This window comes from Oenanthe melanoleuca, chromosome Z, assembly GCF_029582105.1.
Source record: "Oenanthe melanoleuca isolate GR-GAL-2019-014 chromosome Z, OMel1.0, whole genome shotgun sequence".
Classification (NCBI taxonomy): Eukaryota; Metazoa; Chordata; class Aves; order Passeriformes; family Muscicapidae; genus Oenanthe; species Oenanthe melanoleuca.
Genome location: NC_079362.1, coordinates 68,934,271 through 68,959,289, shown reverse-complemented (window position 1 = coordinate 68,959,289; position 25,019 = coordinate 68,934,271). Strand labels below are relative to the sequence as shown.

General features: G+C 42.2%; 1 protein-coding gene across 1 annotated transcript in view; it reads left to right on the top strand.

Moving 5' to 3' along the window:
* Positions 1-2,184: 2,184 nt before the first annotated feature.
* UBE2R2 (ubiquitin conjugating enzyme E2 R2) overlaps positions 2,185-25,019 on the top strand; it is a 51,757-nt gene continuing 28,922 nt past the window's right edge. Inside the window, exon 1 of the mRNA XM_056514202.1 lies at positions 2,185-2,464. Coding sequence (XP_056370177.1) covers positions 2,288-2,464 — 177 coding nt within the window. The 5' untranslated portion in view covers positions 2,185-2,287. The remainder of the gene's footprint in view (positions 2,465-25,019) is intronic.

Below are 25,019 nucleotides of genomic sequence, written 5' to 3'. Positions count from 1 at the left end.
GCGGTCACCCACTGGATGACCACACCTATAGGGTCATCATAGGGATGGGAAAGCATGGGAGGTGATGGGGCAAAGAAAGTTAAAGCCATGTAACGATGTAGGGATGATGGGACACATCATCCAACCTGTTTGTCCAAGGAGCAGGTGCCTCTGTGAGGTGGCCTGAGCTCTGCCATGCGCAGAAGGATGCCAAGCAGAAATGGGTCATCCTCCTCTTGGACAACTACTGTTATTTTTCTTTCTTTATTTTTAAAATAATATTATTTATCTTATTCATTAAATACTCACTAAGGGACAGCTGCTGACTCATGTTTACTGGTTGATATATCTCTACACTTCTGCAAGCATTTTTCACCCTTAGCCAAGCCAGGGAATGGCAGGAAGCCTGGAAGTGGCATGTTCTCAAGTGACTACATGGCACATCTGTGGAAAACGTGAGAACAACATGTTGGGGTGAGGGATGGCAGCTGCCTATTCATGTCCTACTGCAGCTTGGGAGATGCTGTGGATTTTTATGGGCCCCTGAGTCATGTGAGTTCACTCCTCAGAAACCACGCTCTGTACAAAACCATCTGTTTTGTGATCACGGGTGCCTGTCAGTGGGCCAACCATGCCCTGTTGTAGCCACTCATGACCTGTGACTACCTGGACGCCTGGATGGATGGACCAATTGTGTGAAGTTCAATAAGGCCAAGTGCCAGGTCCTGTCCCCAGGTCACAACAACTCCTGCAACTCCAGGCTGGGGATAGAATGGATGGAATGCTGCCCAGTGCGAAAGGACCTGGGGACTGCTTGACTGCTGAACACGAGACAACAGCAGTTTGCCTAGGTGGAGAAGAAGGCGAATGGTATCCAATAATAATAAAAGCAGCAGGATTAGGGAAACGATCCTTGCCCTGTACTTGGCACTGGTGAGGCACCTCAAGTGCTGTGTCTAGTCCTGGGCCCCCCAATTCAGGAAGGAGATTGAGGTGCTGGAGCAAGTCCAGAGAAGGGCAAGAACTGGTGAAGGGTCTGGAATCCACCTCCAGTGAAGAGCAGCTGAGGGTGTTTAGCCTGGAGGAGACCCAGGGGGTATTTATCACTGTCTGCAACTCCCTGACAGGATGGTGTAGCTGAGAGTCAGTCTCTTCTCCCAGGCAACCAGGGTGAGGAGATGTAGAATCACAGAATAAGCTGAGTTGGCAGGGAACCACCAGGATCATCAAGCCCAATTCCCGGCCCTGCACAGGACACCCCAAGAGTCACACCCTGTGCCTGACAACATTGCCCAAATGCTTCTTGAATTGTGTCAGGCTTGGTGTTCCATCCCTTTCCTTGGGGAGCCTGTTCCAGTTCCAACAACCCTCTGGTGAAAAACTTTTTCCCGCTACCCAAACTAAATCTCCCCTGACACAGCTTGACGCCATCCCCTCAGCTGCTGTCACTGGGCACAGAGATCAGTGCCGGTCCTCTCCCCCTCATGAGGAAGCTGTACCTGCAGCGAGGTCTCCCCTCAGTCTTGTCTTCTCCAGGCTGAACAGACCCAGTGCCGTCAGAGCCCCTCACACGGCTTCCCCTCAAGGCCCCTTAACATCCTTGAGGCCCTCTTTTGGACACTTGCTAACGGCTCAATGTCTCCAGCTGTGGCAGGGAAGGCTTAAGTTTGGACATTAGGAAGAATTTCTTCACAGAAAGCGTCATTATGCACTGGAATGGGGTATCCGGGGGGCGACGGAGTCACTGTCTCCGGAGGTGTTTAAGGGAAGACTTGGACGTGGCTCTCAGTGGTGGTGTTGGGTCACAGGCTGAACTCGATACTGTCAGAGATTTTTTCCGAACGGCTTGCTGCGGTGATTTGGTGACCCCTCACACTACACCACAGCCCTGCGTCTCACTTTCACTCCTGCCTCCCCACGTGACCCCTCCCCCGGCCGGCCGCGCCGCCAGCGAGAGCGGCGGCCCCTTTAAAGGCACGCGGCGGGGGGCGTGGCGCGCGGCAGGGCGTGCGGCGGGGCGTGGCCCGGGGACGAGGCCGGGCGTGGCCTGGCCGCGCGCCGGGGCACGGCAGCTCGTGCGGCGGGGGCGTGGCCCGGGGCGCGGGGGGCGTGGCTAACGAAGCGGCGGGGGCGGGGCCGGCGCGGCGCGCTGAGGTCAGCGCGAGCGGCGCCGTCACAAAAGGAAGTGGCGGCGGCGGGGCCGTCAGCGCGGGGAGGGGCGGGGGCGGCACCGGCACCACCGGCACCGGGACCACCGGGAGCGGCACCGGGAGCGACGAGGCGGCCGCGGCGGGGGCCGCGCCGCGCCATGGCCCAGCAGCAGATGAGCAGCTCGCAGAAGGCGCTGATGCTGGAGCTGAAGTCGCTGCAGGAGGAGCCGGTCGAGGGCTTCCGCATCACCCTGGTCGACGAGTCCGACCTCTATAACTGGGAGGTGGCGATCTTCGGGCCCCCCAATACGCTCTACGAGGGCGGGTACTTCAAGGTACGGGCCTTTCCCCCGCGCCGCGGGCCGCGGTGTGGGGCTGGGCCGGGGCCGGGCCTGCGGGAGGGGGCACGGGCACGGCCTGGGCAGAGGGGGAGCCGCGCCACAGCCGCCGCTGCTCTACATCTGCTCCGCTAGCCCCAGAGAGCCTCCTGTGGGAACCTCGGCGCAGGGCGAGAGTTCTCCCCTTCTGCCCCAAGTTGCCCCCTGGGCTCTGCTCAGTGTGTATTTCACAGAATTGTTACGGTTGGAAGGGACCTCTGGAGATCATCTAGTCCCGTATTTCTATATCCTTTCAGTACCTGAGGGGAACTTAGAGGAAAGATGGGGCAAGACTATTTACAAGAGCATTCAGGGTCAGAACAAGGGGGAATGGGTTCAAACCGAAGAAAGTAGGTTTAGCTTAGATATTAGGACGAAATTGTTCATTGTGAGGGTGTTGAGGCACTGGTACAGGTTGCCCAGAGAAGCTGTAAGTGGCCCATCCCTTGCAGTGTTCAAGGCCAGGCTGGATGGAGCTTGGAGCAACCTACTCTAGTGGAGGATGTCCCTGCCCATGACAGGGGGGTTGGAACTAGATCACCTTCAAGATCCCTTCTAACCCAAACATTTCATGATTCTCTGATACTTATTTCAAAGTAAGGAGCTTCCAAGCCATCCCTTTATAGCTTCACTCACTGGTGGCTAATTTGGAGTAAATGCAGTGTTTTCCTCAGGACTCCATGGGCTTCAGGGTTGTTTGGCACAATTACTTTTCTACTCCTGTGTTCATCCTCTCCACACTTTAAGAAGGCAGCCTTCAAAGGGCTGCAGCAGCACATAATGAGTGAAGGTAAATTCAATTCCTTTCTCAGCCTTACTGTTAATACAAAAAAACTTTTGTGGTTGCTATTTCCACTCTTGTGAGTACAGCAAATAAGAAATCTGGCACAGCCATCTCAGAAAAGAACTAAAGGGAGTGTACTTAAATTATCAAAACAACTGGAGAAGGAGGAGGAGTTGCACTTTTTTCTTAAAATAAGCAATTAGAAAACCTTCGTTCCTTCAGAAGATGTGTTGCATTAGGCACACTCCTCTGCACTTGATATCTGCTTGATCTCTGGCAAAATATTGTCCCCATGAGCTTGCTTCTCCCAGCAGTTAACTGTTTTAGTTGTGGCTCCTGCATCTCCCATTTCATGCCCTTTGGCTTCTCTCAAACTGAAAAAAAAAATTTGGGTGATGTCTTTGCTTGGCTAACGTGCACCTTCGGTGCCTCTTGGCCTCTACAGGTCAAGGTTTAAGAGCTTTGTTCCACAAAACCAAAATAACCTGTAGCTTGGGGAGTAATGGATTTGAGTCATGTTCAGTTTGGCCTCATTGTTTGGAAGGAAAGGAAGGCTTTGGCATAGGACTAGCCTTTTGTAATGAGTTGGCTGGCTTACTCATGTAGGTGTGATAGGTGTATTCTTAGACGCACCTCCATTATTACTTATTCAGGAAGTTGCTCGAGTCTTTGGGTGCTAACAGTGTCATCTTTACATCCGAATGGTCTGGTGACCTCTTCCTGCACTTACATTACTCATCCATATATTTTTTTGTCAAAGAAATCATGACTGATTGAAATAGTTTTGTTTAGTTGGGGAGCTCTCTGTACTGCATATTTGCAGTTTTTCTTGGAAAGAAACTGAACCTGCCTGAGGAATAATTTGGGGATGTGTTAACAAGTGTAGATTTAGGCAAGGCTCCCAGTTGCCTTACCTAACCACTATGATTTGGTTTTGGGGTATTTAGTGTCCTTGAACTGTCATGCGTTTCTTCTAAATTCTTTTGGCCAATCATTTAATAGTTTTTTTGAGAGTGGGAAGATGAGGTCTCATGATGTTTCCACCCCTCCCCAGCACTGGGATTCCCTTCGAGTGCTGTGGCTGAAATCTCTCATATGTTGTTTCTGTCTCATCTTTCCTCCATGAAGAGCCCTGCATGATGGATTTTTGTGGTGTCTGATCTTTGGTTATGCATCTTGACTTCTGAGACACTGAAAAAAGGAGTCCTGTGAGAAGTGATATTCTTGGCTCTCTTTGTCTTAGATCTTCACATGTGTTAGACTCTGCTTATGGAATCACTCGGAGATAAGAATAATACCCTAACTTTAGTGGGTGACTTCTGCAATATATTAATTATATATACTGCTCTGAACACATCTTGCATATGCTTCATTTCCCACATTTCTTAACTTGATGAAATAGTTAACTTCATCTTGTTTTGTATTTTCAATTTAGTAAGGTTAGGAAGGTAGGATTAGAAAGATGCAATTACAGTATGTAACTTTTTTCAACTTTGTGGCAGTGAGAGTTTGGGAATTGTGTTCCACTTAAAGTATAGTTTAAGGGCAGGAATTTAAGAGAAAGTACGCAGTGTTTTGGGAATTTTTAGAGGTCGTCACATCAACTTTTGGCACCTTGTTTGTTCTTGGGGAAATACAACCTTTCTCTCTGGGTTGTTGAAATAGTGGAATAAACTGAAATGAGGGAAGTGCTCTCTCTGTACCTCCTTGACTTACTGTCTGAAGCTGGTTCAACAGATTCTGGTTTCAGTTGCAAGTCCTGTAGCTTTAACATCTGATAAATTGAAGCAGAGAACAAGTACCCTGGAACGTTTGTTTAAATGGTAGGTTGTCAAGATGCTGGCTATAATAAAATCAGGGACTTCTTAAAAATTCAAGCACAGTGTCTAAGCATATTTTATCAGCTAATATAGCATGCTCAGATCTGCTGCAGTGCTTCAGTTTAGGGGTTTAGGGGAGCAGCCTCCAGGAGCAACAGCTGTATGAAGAGCAGCTTGTATCAGCAAGGGACCGTGCAGCAGTCCCCCCACCCCATTCATGTGATCAGCTGAAGGTGGGCATCTGAAGTGCAGGTTACATCAACCTTTGTCTTACCTAATGACGGCATTCCCCGTCGTGCTTAACAACTTTATAATGTTTTGAGCAGACCTTTAAGTTCCTGACTACCATCCTCAAGGAAGGAGTTGAGCCATTCCATACACTGGTTACCTCTCTTCTTGGCTGGCAAAGGAAAAGTAGTTCAGGTGCAGTGGTAACATAAGTCCTTCAGAGAGGTTGTATTAAGAGCAAATATCTGTCCCTCAGCTGCTGGCAGTAAGAAATTGCCAGTCTGACTGAAGTTCTAATAGAATCAGTTTTGTTGGGCCGCAGGTATTGGACTACACTAGGTGAACTTGGTCTTTGAACCAGACTCACTCACAGAGTGTAAAGATGAAATGTGGCTAGATCTTGTATGTCTAAGATGTTGCTTACATCTGATTCTGTTTTTTGAGTGACTAAGGGAAGATTTTTCTCACAATGAAATGCTTCGTATACAGGTCACAGTGACAATTGCTTCTTTCTTAGCTCAGCTGTGAAGGGCATGGTGTGATAAGATGGGCCTTTAGATCAGATTCCGCAGGGCTATGTGGTAGTTCTGAATTGCTCTGGAAGTGATGGAAATGTGTTTTTCTGGTTTTGCAGGCAGTGCCTGAGCAGCAGAGAACCAGAATGTGCCATAATCTGCAGAACTAAGTGTGAGCAGTTCATCAATGCCACCTTTATGCCACAGGCATCTTTTGTTCATCTGAGAGGGTCCTTTGCTACATGGCAGAACTTCTTCACCTTTAATTTTGAAGCTGATACATAAATGGGTACCACCACAACAAAGATTACTACGCTGTAATCTGGGGTTGATAGGTGCTAGTTGGGATAGATCTTAATGGCTGAGGGTTGTGCACAGTGCAATCTTTACCATCTCAGCTGACTGTTCTCTATCTTGAAATCCAGTGTGTTTCCTTAATGCTTGAGCCTTCAGAGCCTGAGGGTTGATGAACCTCTGCCCAATGCTTTGATCAACCACTGGATACTTGCAGGACTATTAGAAAGTGTTTCCTGATGGCTTTCTTGAGATCCTGAATGTTTGGTGCAATTGTACCTTAGCAACAGAACTTTTAATTGTTTTTGAAAAAGGTGAATCTTCTGATTTTTTAATTGCATGGTGTTCTTGTGTGCTGAGAGCCAGGATTTCAGGGAAGGTGCAAGTGAGAAATTATACAGATAGAAACTTCATTAGCACTGCTCAGAAGCATGATTTGACCAAGTACGCTGTGTCAAGAAGCATGTTTAATGAAGACCAAAAGTCAATATTAAAAACTCCTTCAGAGGTGATTCAGGCTGGGTAAATTAAACTTAATATACCTAGCCTGAAAGGAAACAAGAAAAATTAACTACATTATTAGAGTTACTATTTTGTAGTTCTTAAGGCAGTTTATTTCATAAGGTACTTTTCTTACTTGAAGGAACATGCCTTGACACATCAGTTGGAAGGGGAGAAAACCACCAAGCATTCTGATTAGTTTTGTCAAGTAATTTGGGGGCTAAATGCTTGTCAAGGCATTGTTATCCATGCTGTTTGCAATTCATTAGCATTATGCTGTATGGAGTTCTGTATTGTATCTCGGCTTCTTCCTGGTGATTTGGTTTCAAAGTAACTTGCAAAATGTGTTAAGGTTTCAGAGCAGGAAATAGTGTACTGATCAGTTACCAGTAACTGATGGCAAGAATGAACAACATGTTTAAAAGTTTGGTACTGTAGTCTACTTTTCATAAAGCTTAAAATTAAGTAAATAGAAGTTTTCTAAGAACTTAGAATTATACCACTGGTACAAGATTTAATTCCACAAAAATATCCTAAATGTCAGGATCAAAATCTGAGATACTCTCAAGACAAAAACTGCCTTCCATGGGCCTCTGGATCGCAAGGTCCTACAGAGTTTCTCTGTGTATTTGATCTATTTTTTGTTGCCTTTCATTGATGCTAATAAGCAGTGATTTGGTGCAGCAAAGGGACATGGAATTGCATGTGAGTAGAGCCCTACTTGCTCCAGGTCTGTGGAGCTCCTGCTCAGTCTCAAAAGCCAAGGAGCCTCTAAGCTAAGCTGTCAGAAGGCAGGAAAGCAAAAGACCTCTTCCAGTGCTGGCTCATGGATCAAAAGCACAGATATGATCCCAGACTCTCAGGCCTGGGGAATACCCGATTGTTCCTCTGCTGTTGCATACTGTTTTTTGGATGAAGGTGCCTTTGGGCTGCATGGACTACTCACCCATCCTGTAGCCTGCTCTGGACATTAGTGTATCCTCAGGAGGAGATGGGCTAAGTTAGAGTGGTAGCTAGCACCCAGTCTTTTCTCTAGGGCTCTGCTGATCCTGGTAGAACTGTGGTGTGTGCTGAGAAGTACAGATAATGGTTCCCAGTTTTGATACTGCCTTAACACAGGAGATTATGTGCGGTTGGGTCTTGTTGTATGGCAAGAGCTGTAGCACAGCCCAACTCTTCTATCCCATTAGAACAAAACAGAAAACTTTCCATTTTGGTAAATTGAGCACTGTTCATTTGGCAAATTTTTGTACAGTGGCTTCTTGGATAAGGTAAAATACAGCTTGAGTTTTAGGCTTTTTTCTCAGGTAGCAATGCAATGAACTGTGACTCTTGAAACTTCTTGTCTGTTCAAGAGATAGTAACTAAAAGCGTGTATACTTATATATATACTTATGTGGTTCATATTATAGGAATTAATCAAAGGTTTTGACTACATAGTGTTAAAAGAGTGGAGGTTTTTAAAACTATTTTTTGTATAAATTTTTTAGATCCAGTATTGGAGCGATGTTATGCCAGTGTCTGAGGGTTTTCACATCCGTAACTTTTCAAAATCTCAATTATGTTTTGACCTTGTTGTTTCTGAAATCACTCGTATGATGCCTTGCTATTTTACATGGTAATGTATTCATACAGAGTGCCTTCTCTTTAGTATCACTTTAGGTCTACTACACAATGCTTGTGTGCTTGTTTTGCATTTGGAGGGTAGGGAATGCCAGAAAAAAAAAACCGCTTGCAGAACCTTAGCTCTGATCTTTGATGTGCAGCTTTGTTGTGTGGTTTATGGCATGCTCATCAGGTGTTCAGGGCAATGAATAGTATGGGCTAAATGATGGGAGGTTTTATGCTGAACTTAAATGTAGCTGAGTTCAAGTCTGAAATGTCACAGTTATACATTGTCTGCAGTGTGGATGGACTAGAGGTGATGTGACTCGTAAATACAGCTGCTCTTATTATTTGGACTGCACGTGATCAGATGTATACATACACACATGCATGTACGCAAAACTAGTCAACTATTTCCAGGATGCTGCTTAGTGGTTTTATCCAGCATTATGAGTTAGGGGAATTGCAGTTAATCTTGCTAATCTTTTGTAGTAGTGACTTGCTGAGAAGATCTCATCTTACCAGGCCAATTTGATAGTAATAACTATGGCATTGTGCACCCACCCTTGAAGCACTAATAGCCGAAAGTAACTAAATTCATTGATTGATTGCCTATCACCACAGTTGCTGAAGTATTTAAAATGCATTTGCCAAAGTGGCTTACAAAGAGAAGAAAAATGACAGCTACTAAATTATGGTGTGTTTACGGTATTTTGGAATCTTGCTTGACTTGAAGAAATATGACCTCATGACTTCCTGGGTGTTCATTTTAAATTGAAGCTTCTACTTGGAGAGCAGCAAGAACCGAAAGAGGCTGAATGTTAAATGGGTGACGGTTTGAGGCATCATAGTATTTGTGGTTTAGAAAGAGAAGGCTGCCTGGCAGGCAGGCTGTACCTTACTACTTAAGGTTTCAGTACTATAAGCGTAACACATGTTCCTTTTGGACTGCTTTGCTGTCTTAAAACTGTACAGGTAATTTAGATATTCAAGTAAATAGGCTTTGCTTGAGAAATCCAAATTGATAGCAGTAAGGGCATGTTTGCAGTAGCTTCATGACTCTTCCCCGAGTTACATATCCTAGTTAAGTATTTAAAGCTTATGTTTTAATGTTAATTGGAGCAAAATATTTGAAGAGGTTAAGATGCAAAACCCTCTGCCTTGGTATTGAAACAATGCAAGGACCAGTGTTTAATCAGTTATGTCACTTGGGTCAATTTTTGAGTGATAGACACTTGTCCATTGTGGAAAAATTCTTTGGTTTTAAATTAATCTTCAGACATCTCTGCAGCTAGAAACCTTTTGCTGTCAGACCTAGGTAAAAGCTGAAATAATATTCTTTTTTTGCAGTGCCCTCATTGGCCTTGTCAAAACAAAAGCCATGCAATGGAGTAGCTTTGACTTACAATATATTCTCTGAATACACATTTGTTCTCACATGAAGTCTGCTCGTATAAGCCTCTTATTCATGGATGTAAACCACACTGGTGTGCAAGTGTTTGCTTATCTTGGCTAGAATAACTATCTGTAAAAGCACTCACCTTTATTAAAAGAATGGGCTTCTTATAATGTATTGAAGAAAATGAATTTCATCTCTGTGCTCCCAGCTACTTCTCTGCAAAAGAGTAACTGGACCCACACTTGGTAGCTGACTACCTTTCAGCAGTGCATTAAAGCAGTATAACTTGAGAGGCTGACATTTCTTCTGTACTTTCTAAGTATCTTGTAGCTATTATCTAAATCCCTTCTAATTTGTCATTCGTGTGGTAACAAAATGCCCCTACCCAGATGCTTCAGATGAAAGTGTATGGCAGTTTTTGTTTAAGGTAGAAAGAAAAAGCCTAGTCTGTTCTTAATGATATTGCCACTTCAGCGGGATCTGTCTAACCTAATTTTTTATTGCTGTGTCCATGTTATTCAAAATGCCAAATAAGAAAGATGCTGAGAGACAACTCCTTATTGAAAACTTACTGTTCAATTCAGTGGATGACAATAATGTTTCTTCTCTTGTATAGTTAGTTCTCAGAGTGTCAAGTGGCTGTTTCTTGAGTCAACCACAGCCATGTTTAAACAATACCCTGCACAGGACCTGTTTATTTTTTTTATTTTTTTTTTTTTTTTAAGCACTTCTAAATAAAGGCAATTTGTATTGCTGTATTATCTCCACTGGAACATATAAAATGAAAATTTTGAGACCAACATATAGAATGATTTCCATTTCTCAGTCTCTGCTAGAAATCTGAAAGCTTATGTCCTTCAAAATTTGGCTAATATACTTTTTGTGAAATTTAACTAATATTTTTTTTTTCATGCTGGTTGCAGTCTTTGATTTGTGTGGATGAAGCTTGCTGGCTCTGGCCTGAAGTACAGCAATAGTGGCACTACTGGGGAAAACTAGGTAGGTAGGGTAGACTTGATTGAGGCTATGAACATTTGGGCTTTTGAATTCTGAAACTGGCTGTATTATTGACTATTTTTTGATGCTGAAGATGATTTTGACCTTCAGAAGTTTATGGGCAGACTCCTTTGGCGCTAAAATGCAGATCTGGAGATTTGTTGTAAAATACAGTAGTAACTAAGTAAATGGTCTTGTACCTATATCATCTGTAACTTTGCTCCATTTGGAAAGAGATCAGACTTATACTGACTGCCACAAAGGAGGGGTGGAGTAAGAAGTCCGCTAGTCTTGACCAGTTTCTTCTCTGTTTTATAAAATAAACCTGGGTTCTATTGCTGTTAGAGGTGACACTCCAATTTCACAGATCAAGGCAGCCTGCTTGATGTTCAACTTGGATAAATGACTGTTAATTTTTGCCCAACTTGCAGACTTATCCCACACCTACTAAGAAGTTGTTCACTTTTTTTTCACATCCCTAATGTAAGTCATAGACTTTTGCTTGGGCTCTTCAACCAGGGACCATATTTTGCCTGCAAAAACCAGCTAAGTAATCTGGCAGTCAACAAAAGCCATGAGAAGCTGTGGTGGGATGGCTGCTATAGGTATGTGGTACCTTCCTCAGCCAGGGAGCTTCCTGTTGGCAGTTGTGGATGTATTCCTGAAAGATGGACCTTGTCAGGTTGAGATAAGGATCAAGAGTAACCATCCCAAAGCACAGCATTGCCCATTCCTGTGCCTCATGAGGATGCAATGAAATGTCACATGGGCATGTCTTTAGCACGTGCACCACACCTGGCATCTCGTCTGCCACATCCTGTGGGATCAGCTCTGTGTGTGCAATGGCAGAAGCATGGAGGAAAGCTCTGGTATGCTTAGCCACAAAAGACATGTCATCATCATGCCACCAGGCCTCTTCATGTGTCTTGGAATCCAAGCCCACCTCAGGCACCTCTCTCTTCCTTCAACTCTTCTTAAACTAGAATAACTGTACTTGAGTCACGACTGCAAGGCTCATATGAGGTCACCACATGTGACTTGATTGGTGCTCCTAGTGTCTCAGCCCTGTTCCATTTCATCTTCTCCCCTGCAGCTGCCAACTTTTCTGAGCATGTCGATGATTTTTACCTCCTTAGAAACATAGAATTGTTCAGGTGGGAAAAGACCTCCAAGATCAAGTCCAGCCACCATACCAGCACCCACCACCATGTTCACCACTAAACCATATCCACAAACACCACATCCATGCTTTTTTGCAAGCATGAGCAGTCAAGATTTTTTGACCTGCTTACATCTAATCTGTACTTCCAAGTTGGCTGGTATTTGCTTTTATAACAAAAATGATGTAAGGAAGAGTGTCTGAGTTATACTACAGCAAATCTAGGAGACATTTGGCTGGAGGTCAGTTCAGTTGTATCTTTAACTCTTTTATGCTCCAATTTATTTTGGATTGTGTAGCTTTTAGTTCTGGTTGCATTAGTTCATAGCTGGGGTTATAATTAAGTTTTGGAGGATTTTTCCTTTCCTTTTCATGCGAAGTATTGAGCAGTGACTTCTGTGCTCTACAAAGAACATTTTGCAGAATCAATTAGGTTAGAAGAGACCTCTGAGATCAAGTCCAATCTGTGACCAGACACTACTGTGTCAACCAGACCCTAGCACTGAGCACCACATCCAGTCTTTCCTTAAACAGCTTCATTAACATTGACTCCATCGCCTCCCTGGGCAGTCCTTTTCAATGTCTTGTTGCCATTTGTGTGAAGAAATTCTTCCCAATGTCCAACCTAAACCTCCCCTGCTGCAGGTAAGACTGTGTCCTCTTGTCCTGTTACTGGTTGTCTGGGAGAAGAGCATGACCCACAGCTGACTACCTTCTTTTCAGGCAGTTGCAGAGAGTGATAAGGTCACCCTGGGCCTCCTTTTCTCCAGGCTGAACATCCCCAGCTCCCTCAGCTGCTCCTCACACGGCTTTACCTCTAGACCCTTCACCAGCCTCACTGACCTTTGAACCTGCTCCACCTCTTCACAGTGTCCTTCCTGAATTGAGGAGAACTGGACACAGCACTTAAGGTGTGGGCTTACCGATGCTAAGTACAGGGGGAACAAACTGGAAGAAACTCAATGTAACTAGTGGGTTTTTTAGTGTGGTTGTCATCTAAATTCTATGCTGGATCTCTTTCTAGTAAAAAAAAAAATGTTTTATGAAGGAGGTGTTTTATGGAAGAGAAACATAATGATGATACTGGCAAGAAGTTTCCTTGTTCTCAGAAAATGCTTCATCTTTGTTAGCTACTTTTGTTTGATGCATAATTTGTACAACTATAGTAATGCAGAAAATCTAAGGACAGTGAAATTTGGGCTGAGCCTAAAACCCACTTTAAATACTAGGTTGGTGCATTGAATTGGATTTTTAATTTGCGCATTAGTTACTATATGATGTCAACTTGAAATAAGAGCATTATGAGAAATATACTTTTCAAAGAAAAGTTTGTCTATTATTAGATGCTTTTATGGCCAACCAATTATCATCTTCTGCTAGGTAGCAGAAGGTAACAAGCCTTCTTTGGTACATGTTTAGCTGAGCTTTTTGAGATAAAACTTTTAAATATTGCTCTGAACACAAATCACTACAATCTGGTGTTTGACTGGGTGAAAGGGATGCACAGTCCAGAATCTGTTATCTGTTAGGCCCTTTGTGTGGATGAAGCACAGCACTTGTCCAGAATAGTCTATGGATGCTACACAAACAGGATGAGAGTGCCACTGCAATGCTTTGTTCATCATCTGTAGTGACTGTAAGAGGTGCTCACGTGAAGGACACTGGGCTGGCATTGAAGGAGTACTGTAGACACACTGGGCATTTTACAAAATGTTCTTTTTCTTGTCAAAGTGTTCTTTGACAAGAGTGAGAATAATTTAGTGAATAGAGACTAAGCCTTCTATCTGGTTCATATTCATTATTCTGGATAAATTAACACTTTTATGTAAAATACATGTATCTTATAATAGCATAACTGACTAAATCTGTAGGTAGAAAGTGTTTTGCTTTTTATAGATAACTCATGGGAGAGCTTTCTTCCAAAACAAATTGGACTTGTATGTTTACAAGTACAGTATTTAATTTTGGAATAACTGAAGAAATTAAGTGAATAGGTTTCAGGCTGCTTAACCATGAAAGCAAAGAGACTATTTTTTTTCAATGAAGACTTCTGCTTATTCCTGATTTTTAAAAATAAAAGCCTGAGCAGTTTCTTGAAGCACCCAGTACAGAACCTGATGTACTGACAAGTCACACTCCTCTGCACAGACTTTGTCCGTGAGGCAGCTGCGGCAATTCTCTAAGAGCAAAAAATAAAGCTGGGGTTGTGTAACTTAACCTGGGGGAGGAGGGGGACATTCCTGGTGCTGAAGAGAAACCCAGGCCCTGACTTGATGGCTATGTAGGCCTGTGAGATGAATGCTATGCAGGTTTCACAAATAAATCTCAGAGTGTATTGTGGAGGTTCTGGGTAAACTACTCATTGGAGGAGGCAGAGTAATCCTTTGCCTTGCCTCATCGTTTGAAATGTCAGAGGGACGTGCACTGAGTTCAAAGCCACCCTGCTTTTTTACGTCCCGCCTCTGGGATTTCTTTCTTACACTGTATTAATTGCTCCAGCCTCTTGTGCACTTCCATTAAAGCCACCCCAGGTCTTCTCTCCTGTGGTTTGAAGGGTAGGTTCAAAATAAAGCCTCTCAGCAAAGAGAAACCAGCATGTGGGATTTGGTGTGAAGTGTGGAAATGTGAAAGGGCTTGCAGTTCTGCAGCACAGCTAGGGAAACAGCCTAGTGTAGCACATCATGGAGCTGGCACGTTCTCGAGGCAAGTTTTGGTTCTCCAGTCAGTTAAGACAAGGTTTGAAATCTATTACTGACATGCCTCTGAGTTCTGTTGTGCTTGTCACCCCAAGTGCAATTACCCAGGCTATGCCACAACACTGAGCTTAAAACATATGGGCAGAAAGCCAAATTCTGCACTTAGCAAGCACTTTAAATAGAAAATTCCAGCACAACTGACCTGCAGGTACCTTTCCTTTTATAAGAAAGTTGCTGTTTTTAACTGCTTTAATTATAAATGCATTGATAAATACTGTTGTAGAATATTTATTCACTGAAATAATGTTTAGTGACAGCTTAATGTGATTGCTATGTACAGTTTGAGTTTTTGAGAATATAAAGCCTTTACCTTCTCTAATTTTGTTAACCTTGTGCAAATAGGTACAGCAAAAGAAATACTTGGGGCATTTTCCAATGATACTGTGGCAACCGTGGCAAATCACCAAGGTCCACACTAGTAAACCACTGAGATCATTTTGTAGTGTTTAAATATGTCTGCAATGCAGCAGTGGCACATTTGACCTGTCTCAAGCACAGCAGTGGGGTCTGTTAGTGACAGGATGATATTTAACACCAGTTGTGAACTGACCCAGCTTAGAGTTGGTTTTGCAGCCCATACTTAATCCTGCGTTGCCATGGTTCAGCCACCACCTGTATCCGTGATAATGGATGCAAAGCCAGTACAGTTACAGCTGTAAATCTTTCACAGCAGTGAGGCCATGTAGACAGAAACTTCTGCTGCTCTGATGTGGCTTCAGGTGCTGGTGGTACAAAGATGCTGGTAGCTTTCTTGGTGTTAAAACTTAACCTGACCTAACTTAGTTGCTTCTGTTAGCTTATCCCATATTTTGTAATATGTAAATTCTAATCAAAGCTCGTGTTGTGATTGAAGTTGTGAAACCTTCTTGTTTGTGTTTAAGATAGATGGACTGGGGGAAGAGGAGTGCTATGCAGGATCTTACTGCCATACTTTAACTATTCAGAAATTCCTGGAAGTTGTATTATATAGTCCTAAGACTTGGCTGCCTGCAGAGCTCAGCTAAATTTGCTATTTGGTTTCACGGCTGTCATGACCGGAAAGTTTAACTACTTAAGCTGTTATGGTATAGTTATGGGGATTATCTACCTACTAATTGCTTTATGGAGGTTCTGTGACCTGTTTTAGAAAAGATATGTGTATTGGTGTGCATTTAAATGCCTATATGAGTTTAAGAAATCTTGTCATGTTGTTTCTCTTGGTAACAGAATTGAAGGAGACTTCAGTTAGTGAGTTATTGGAAGTGACAGTGTAGGTCCATAAACCTTGTTTGGATATTTACTTCTGTGGTTGTCTCAGTGCCTTGGAATTTAAGCTATCAGACTTTTTGCAGCTTTACAGGAAGCCTCACTGTTGAGGGCATAACTAAAACAAAGCTATTCCTATGTCAGGAACTTGAGATTCTTAGGACAGAAGATCCCAAAGGCTACTAAAAATTAAACACAAAAGCCAGATTTCAAAAATCTGTTTCTGGCAACTGCTTTCCTAGAAGTTATGGTGAACGGAAGGGAAGCCCAAGATAGATGAGCTGAGGTGCTGGTGTTGATGAAGTGGTTGTCTTGGCAACTGCAGTCACTTAAATATCCTGAGGAAAATAGCAAGCAAGTGTTAAGATTGAGAAATGGCAACGGATTGACAGAAGAACCAGGAGCAATGAGCAGCCTGAGGCTTACACAAGGAGTTGATATGACTATGGCAGCAAGTTAATGTTTTCAGTAGTGGGATTCTTGAGTGTTGTAACCCTGATGGTTCTTCTCTTGTAATAATGCTATGCCTGGCTCCCTACTTGCATGAGGCCCGGTCTCTGGGGAGTCATCTTCCAGGGTTTATTTGCCCCCAAAAGGTGATTGATGCATGTGATGTGAATTCAGCTTCTCGTGGTGTGCCTCACTTTGCAGCCACACAGTTCAGTGTAGCCATGCAAGTATTGCAGTAAAATCCCAGTGCAAAATAAACCCCACATGCAAGGAGGTACTAATGTGAGAACTGCATTCCATGTCAGAGAGAAACTGCTGGAGCTGCGACTGTGTCAGGGATTGCTCTAGGTCCCTGTAGTGCTTTCCATAGTTAGAAATTGAGCCACCTTGCTATGTGTGTTTTGCTAATTGTGATTACGCGTGCTGATTCGTGGTTCTGTAGGTAAAAGCAGGTGAGTTTTAATCTTCTGCTTCCCTCATAAAGTACTTAATTTTCCTGCAGCACAAAAAGCACAGCCCTGAGAAAGCCCAACTGAGTAAAACAGGCGGAATTTGAGCCAGTTTTTTCCTGCTGCCACAAGCATATTTGCAACTGCCAACTATGACAGGCATTTCTACAGGCACTGAATCTTAAGCAGAACACCAGGTGGTCAGAGAAGTTAAAGAAGACTAGGTGTACTCTTTCTGCCTTTCATCTAATACTTGGTTTCTGAGCTTCTCTTTGTGTAGTAACTTATGAAAAGTCACAGTTGAAAACTTGACTCAAATGAAAGTGAAAAACTTGTAAGCTACTTGTTGCCACAAAGGCTAGCAAATAGTGAAAACTGCTGGTAGGATTAATTTCCTATCAAATTTATTCCCTTGCTTTTTTTTCTAGAAAAAATCCAATCCTGCAGATACCGGAACAGTCATTCTATTTTTTATTCCTTTTTTCCTCCATATTTAAAAGCTGGCTCTACTGGTAGTGATCAGGGTACCAGGTGGACTTGATGTTTCTGTGATACAGATCCGGTTTGGTGCGCTGGTTATTTAATTCAGTCATTTGACCATCTATTTCTGCTAAGTTGCATTTTTCAACACAGGCAAAATCTCTGCTAACTTTCTCTAATAGCAGTGTAGGCCTGTGCTACAGTTAATAGTTGATTTACTTTTGAAGCTTTGCCTAATTAGAGGGAGGCTTTCCTTGGTAAGTAATACCAGTTTCTGTAGTACTGAAATGTTAGAAATTGCGGTCCCTGGTGTAATGCAGATACTGATGGTAGGTGTTTTATCTGTGGATAGCTTTTGCTGAAGAAGCAATGGTAAAAATACCTATTTAGGCTTATAAGTTTTTAACTTGTAATACATTTCCCTCTGACCCTTCAGGGATTTTTTACACTGGAAGTTTTAATCTGATACAGGACTTCTTAAGGTATCTGTAACTTCATCTGACACCAATCAACAGAATAATGTTCACAAATCACTTCTGAAAGTAGTGTGATATGTTTTCCAGATATTTCCTATCATTGCAAAGAATATTTAATTAAGAAGTGAGGGAGTACAAGATGAAACCTGGATCACCTTATGTAATCTCTTTAAATCGTGTGCTTTTAGTGGTCTGCTCTGCTGTAAAGATCCACTATTTCTGTCCTTCTATTTTCTCTTCTTTAACAGCTAAAAGTTCCAAATATGCCTGGTACAATCAAACCCACCATTTTGTCAAAATGAAGCTTGATATAGGAAGTTTCATAAACTAGACAGTACTATTATATGGAGTAGTCTGAGTTTCTGAAGAGGGCATATTGTTGCTGGCACTTCAGTGGAGATGACTTGGTAATTATAGTTTATTTGTCTGAATCCCTCTGCCATTTAATGGGGCTAAAGGCAAATTAAGCTTTTTGCAGATGCAAGGAAGGCATGCTAAAAGTATTTGGGTTTTGTACATCTTTAATTATTTTATTGGACTTGGAGTCCAAGGTATGAGGTCAAAGTGTTAGTTAAACTCTCCTGAAGTGAATAGTCCTGCCACTGGAGCAAAGCTTCAGCTATGAACAGAGATCATGATTCTCTGAACTGCTTTACAACAGGACAAGACAAGGCTGTTAAGACACTTTGGGATTTTTTTTTTAACTTTAGGTAGTTTACTGAAATAGCAGAGAATTGCTTACTTAGGTGATCATGGTGATAGTCTGGATGTTTTGCTGTTATGGTCTGACTCTGAAGGTGTCACATCAACTTCTGTGCCTTAAGTATCTCAATTCTAGTTTAATGTATTGTAACCACTTGTGAATATGAATCAGCTAAGGTTTGGCTTGAGTTACTTTTATTCCAAGATAAATGTAATATACAGTTGTATTAGCTAATTAGAGTAGTCTGAACCTGAGCTAGTGAAAACTAGCTTGGTTTTGTTTTTTGTAAGCTGATCCTTAGTGCTACTTACCTGTCAGTTGCTAGAACAGTGGGATTGGTGTCTGCTGCTCTGTGCTAAGCAAAACAATCAGAAAGAAAAAATATATCTATGATATAGTGGCTGACTTATACCACAAGGTATGGTATTCCTTTAATCCTTTTATAAACTGTTTTATCCTAGCTAATGTACTTGTGGATGTCCTTTCTATCCATACAACGCCTAATTCCTTTTGAACACTGCTAAACTGTTGGCCTTAATGTTGCTTAGCAATAATTAGCAAAACACAGGTGGTTTGTGTATTAACTCTAGATCAGACCTTCAAAATTTTGTTTGTGCTCACCTGTTATGCTTTTATGTTGGTAAGATTTCCACTGCTGAATGGTGAATGGGAACTCATCCAGATGGGTGCTTGAATCCGCCTCACTGCCCTTAGCTTGAATCTTTTCTTAATTTTTTCTTTAAAGCTGTTGTGTTGTTTCCACTTGACATGGCAGGCTTTTAAGAACATTGGATAGCTTCCTTCTCAAACTGTGGAGTATGCTATAGGAAGCTTCACCTTCACAAAGTTAAAAAAGGATCTGTGTTCTTTTTTATGGGAACTTAAGATGAATTGCTGGATGTCATTCTCGTATTTGCAGTTTAACCATGGTGCTCCTACAGGAGCACACAGGTTATTATAAGGGATGAATGAGTAATGGTAGTTCATATTCAGGTGTTTTAGATGTCTGATCTGGAGGTTGTATAAATTTGCTAGGATATTGCAGAACCTTTCATTTTGTGATTTTGATTCCATATTCTTCCTTTCTCAGATGTTTGTTCAAGACAAGTTTGGTTGTTCAAGGTGAAAGTTCCACTTAAAGTTAAGAAATAATAGAGGATTCTTAAATAATCCCTGCTATGCTTTTGTAGCAATATTTTTATCCCATATGTTCTTGCCTTGCAACTATCACCATTTTAGAGCAATCTGGGGTAAGTAGAGTAAAGAACTAAAGTTGTGCAGAGGTGCCTGAAGTGCCAACAACTTCAGTACTGAAGGGTGGCATTAAGGGCCAGCCCACTTATTTTACATGCCCAGCTTTGGAGTGAGACTTGGAGAGGTTCAGCCATCTCTTGTCTGGGGGTAACTGTGTCCTCCTCAGGGCCTTGGCTCCTGCAGGAAATTTAATATGTGGCTCTCAGCCAAAAGTACTGGAGATGTATTTAGTTCCCACTTCAACTTAAAGGGACTTAACACATATCTTCTGGGGTTTTTTTGAGGTAATGTCGTTATCAGGCTGTGAGTTTATATTGAGGAATCCTTCCTTTCCCTTGTTGAAACTTTTGTGTTTTGGGCTCTTGGCTATGTACTGGGGTAGAGCTACAATCCAGCCAGCAGTGAAGGAACTTGCCTCTGTAGCTTAAGGTACTCAGCTGGAAGGAGGGGTTGCTCCTGTTTATCAGCTCACATGCCAGTGTGAAATGTTACTGATCCTGACAGTTTTTTCCAAGCTCTGTGCCATGAGCTGTCAGTCTCCTTTTGTTTTCTGGCTTGGGCTTCTGCATTCCTGTCTGGACAGTGGCCTGATACCAAGGGGAAGGCTGAAGAGAGCTGTGCTTAATGCCCCTTAGGATAGGGCATCCACCCAGAAGGTGGAGGATGCAAGTGCCTTTGGGCCAAATGCCCCAGTGCCAGCTGATTGAATAAGGTGTCCCAATTTAGCTGATTTTTTTTTTTTTTTTAAGGAAAATAGGACAATCATCAGAATGAATTGTATAGTACAAGTGGTCACGTACAGCATTTCAGGCTCTGAGTCAGCCTTGTACACACTTGTAACCTTGAGTTCAGTATTAAATTGCCAGAGCTCAGTGTTCAGGGCATGTTCGGGGCATTTTGTTTCTTGTCACTTTTGTTGGGCAGGTCAGCAAACCTCAGAAGAAACATAAGGAGAATCCTGGGTCTGGAACCTGGAATTTTCAAGGGTGCATCCCTAGGCACTGACTCCTGAGATGTACTTCACAAGCGCCAGGCTTGTCATGCTCACTCATACAATGCTTATGGTGTTAGTCCTGTTCTAGCAGCATCCAGAAAATCAAAGCTACTCTGGAAAGTGCTGGATCTTCTTTTCTTCTTTAAACTTCTTTTCTTGTATTTTTGGAGGACACATCTGTAATAGAGATTGACCTCTGTCTGTAATAGAGGTTGAGAAGGTATTCTCAAACAGTTCATGTCATATTCTCAATGCATAGTAATGTATTTGTGGCAGAAAGGCTTTCAGTGCAATAGGGAAATAACTTAAAAGTCTGTACTTGTAAACTCTGTCATTCGCATACTTTTTTACAATTCTTTTTCTGGTGAAATTTTCTCATTAGTGTGCTGTAGTCAGTTGTCTTTTGGATGAAGTTGTGATTTTAAAGACAGCATTTCACACTGGAAACAATTTCAGTGTCCTATGATAACATGTACAAGAATGTCAGATCAGTCAGTGTTTAATTTGCAAATTAAAAATCTTGCTGTTGTGGCTCTTTGTGTTAAGCTACTGGCCTGTAAGGATAATGAACTAGTGATGCAGACTTCCATGGTCATTAATCTGATATTGTAATAACTGTGTTTAAAGCTAACTGCTCACAGTAAAGAAGCAAATGAGCTATGTGTTACCTTAGATATAATTAGATACGCTGCCTTGTATGTTTATTTTGGAGACTGGAGCAGAAGCATAAACCCCCCTACAATACAGGCTGTAATGCCCAGTGCAGAAGTGGTTGTACAGGGAATGTGAGCTCTGCAGCACTCATAGCTTAGTGCACAGTGTGAGTTACTCTGCGCTGGATTTGATGAGATTTTTTTTTTTTTCATGCTGATAGGAGAATCATAGCATTTTAATCCTCATGTCTATATGAGAAATGAGATCTGATGTCCGTAGACATAGATCCTGAAAAGGTAGACAGCACTGCAGCAAGCATGAAGGAATTTGTGCACACATCATTGCTAGAATACTCCTGAGGTCACTTCCCCGGTATCCAACTCCTCAGTTTTTCCTTTGAGAAAGATCAGGGCTCTTGAACCTGAATTGCTGTCCCATTTGCTGTTAATACAGACTGAAGACAGCCACAGTGTTCTACCTTTGTGTCTCTGCATGCTTTCTATTCTGAAAAGATGACATGACCTCACTGAGCAACACTAAACAGTATTAATTATGTAGATGTCTTCCAGGTACTTGTTTTGAAACACTTTGAAGCCATAAAATATACTGGATCTGCAAAGCTGCCAGTGTGTCTGCACTTAGCTTAAGGGCCATTTTGCCAGCAGGAGAAAGTACTTTGTCCTACAGAGTCTAAATTGGCTCAAAGGTTTTTGATTGGTTATCTTCAGTGTGATGTGGAGGTTTAGTTCTGGTTTGGTTTTTTTAATATTATCTTTGTAGGTAGTGGTCTGGTGTTAGTTTCAGCATCTGAGTTCTTTTTCTACTTTCGTACCTTGATACATACTTTGAATGATGCCGGGTTGGGAAGAGGGTAACTGAAAATATTGCAGAGTAACTTGAGCAGCCAACATTGTGCTACTCAAATGAGGCTAACTTCTGTATAATGAGAGTGCAGGAGGATGTTTTGGAACTTGTCTCTTTTTACAGGAGGCAGTCAGTGCTGTTGGCATATTTTAAAGATAAGATGCGTTACTGCTTGTGTCACATCCGCTGTGATGATGCTGTGACTTGCTGGGGGCTCTTGAACCTGCAAAGCCCACAAATACAATAAGGGGTTTGTGACTACTAATGAGCTGCAGAAATTACCATACAGTTAATTGTGTGCACATGTAAGTAAATTAGAGCCCTCTTGAAAGTCCAGCATACTCTGAAGGGTGTTGACGCATGATTTTTGCTGAAACTGGGCCCTGTGAGAGTTGGCTTCTGGTGAGTGGTTGCTTCTTCCACTCTTCCAAAAAAGTCAAACTTGGTATGTTAATGGCATTCTCTGTGGAGGTACATGTGTAATACTAAAATGTGCATTATAAATCACGTGATTGTGAAGTCTTGGCAAAAATTATTGGCTTGTCTGTCTATATCACTAAACAAGCAAGCAGGTCACTAATCTAACTTGTTTAGATTATTTTTCCCTGCTACCATTCCCCTGCCCTATGCCACCAAGATATTATTGAGTGTTAGAATGGGAAGGAAAACCCTGACTATATTTTCTCTTCCTAAAGTAGAAAATTACTGATAGAGTATATGTATGCATGGATGTATGCAATATTCAGAGTATAGGCAGAGTATTAACACCTAAAGCCACAGCTGAGAGTATGCAGAACTGCCTCATGAGTCTTCTACTAGGAAATGCAGGACAGGCATTTGTGGAGGATTTCAGTAGTAGCTAAAGGCTCCTGGTTGGTTTTTTTTTTGGTTTTTTTTTTTTTTTTTTTTTTTTTTTTTTTGTGCATGCAATCCCACACTTGTTGAAAGATTCAACTTTGTAGTTGGTCTGACGTTGTATTGACTGAACTGTTGACACTTAACTCTATAAATAAAGGTCTAGAGGGTATCTTCTTCCTAAATAAACCATTTAAGTTAAAAATTAGGGAAATTCTGGCTAGTTTGTTACCTGGCTGCACAGTAGTGCCAGGAGGGGTGGGAGGACTGTTGTGACTTACACCGGTTTGTTTTTCTCTTCTTGCTTAGAGCTAGTTTGGATGCCAAGTTGTTTTTAAGCAGTGCTACTGAGGATTTATCCAATCCATTGTTGAGTATAAGAAAAGTTTATACACTTCAGATTTTGTGGTGTTCGAATGCTGGTGACAATGCTTACCCACCCTGTCATCATTCATCTGGTTCTCATAGTCTGTTTGACATAGTAATTCCAATTGCTGCTTTTGTCCCGATTTGACAACACATGTGGTGTTTGTTTGAGGTCCTGACCTGTCCTGCTGGGTGTGCTCTTATAGTATAACCAGCTCTTACAGTACCTGTTAGAACTTACTTGTTTAAAGTACTGTCAATCTAAATGAGCTCTAGGAGTGTTTTGGCATTGAGCTCCCAGTGCTTTGCAGTTTCTCTCAACAGCTGCTATGCTGCAGCTGCTTGTGCACAGGCACAACTGTGCTCATGAGCATCCTCGTAGCTACTGCCCTGAATGTCTGTAGTGGTGCAGAGAAAGTATGGAAGTAGTGAGCAGGCTTGATACAGAGAAGATACCTGATGTTCAAACATAGATGGGGAAGGACAGCATCTTCACTAGTGAGAAAAAGCCAAACACAAGCTCAGGTTTTTAGAGATAATCTGAAGTTAGATCTATAGAAGTTTATGAGGTAATGGAGCAGATACTTTCTACCATGCTGTGCAACTGTAACAAAGCTTACAAGGATGCTGCTTCTTCTTTACAATGTACCTTCTTGTAATTGAAGTTTCCCTGCTCAACTCTGATGTCCAGGCTGCATATTTAATATCCTTTAACAGCTAATTTTCACCTGTGCTCAACATCTAGTACCCCTTGAGCTTTCTCAGTGCTTAATGAGCTACTGTAACATTTTGTATTATTCCAAAGTACGTTCTCACTGTTGACAGGTTCTTCATGCTGATCTCCTGGTGTTAAAAAGATAAATTATTTGTAGGTAGTATGGCCTTATTAAAGTTTAGGGCTTGACATGCTTCCATTTTCTCAGAAGTAGGGGGATATTAATAATGCTTGGGAAGCAGGATGTACCACTGATAGTAGGCACAAAGAATACAAAGTTTACCAGCCACAAGGACATTTGGCAGAACTCCCAAGATAAGGAAGAAACTAATAAAGTCAACAACGGAAAACTCAGCTCCAACTGGATAAAAAGTAATTCTGGCAAGGGAAGATTAGGACCACTAGCTCAGAACCTCAGAGACCACTGGCCCGAGAAACCCACAGACTCAATAAAAGGTAGTTGCTTAGTAGCAACTGTGTGTTCTGAGAAGGGAATAATTTAACTAATAGAAGCTAGAATAGTAACTAATAAAGGCGTTCTGTAACTTGTAGCCAGTGAACATTAATGCCTTTGTTTGCTAAAATGTATAAATGATGAAAGGTTTTGACAGTTGTTGTGCTGGCTTTGTGGATTCACTACTAGCCCCCGTTTCTGGGCAGAACTGTAAATACCTCAACCCTGTGTGGAGGTCAGCCTCCTGTACAGTGGGTGAAAGAAACCATTTTGGGACAACAGTGCAACAATACAGTGAAGCTAACTGCATGGAAAATGAGCTCGAAAGAATCTCCAGATCTGACTTTGCCACTAATATGAGTTTACTTCCAAACAGTTGATATTTGAATCAAACTGTCGTATTTTAATTTATTGTCCTTTCCAATACTGATTTATGTACTAGATCACAGTTGCTTCTGTCTGCTCAGTCCACTGTTTTGTCCTTGATACTGCCTGGT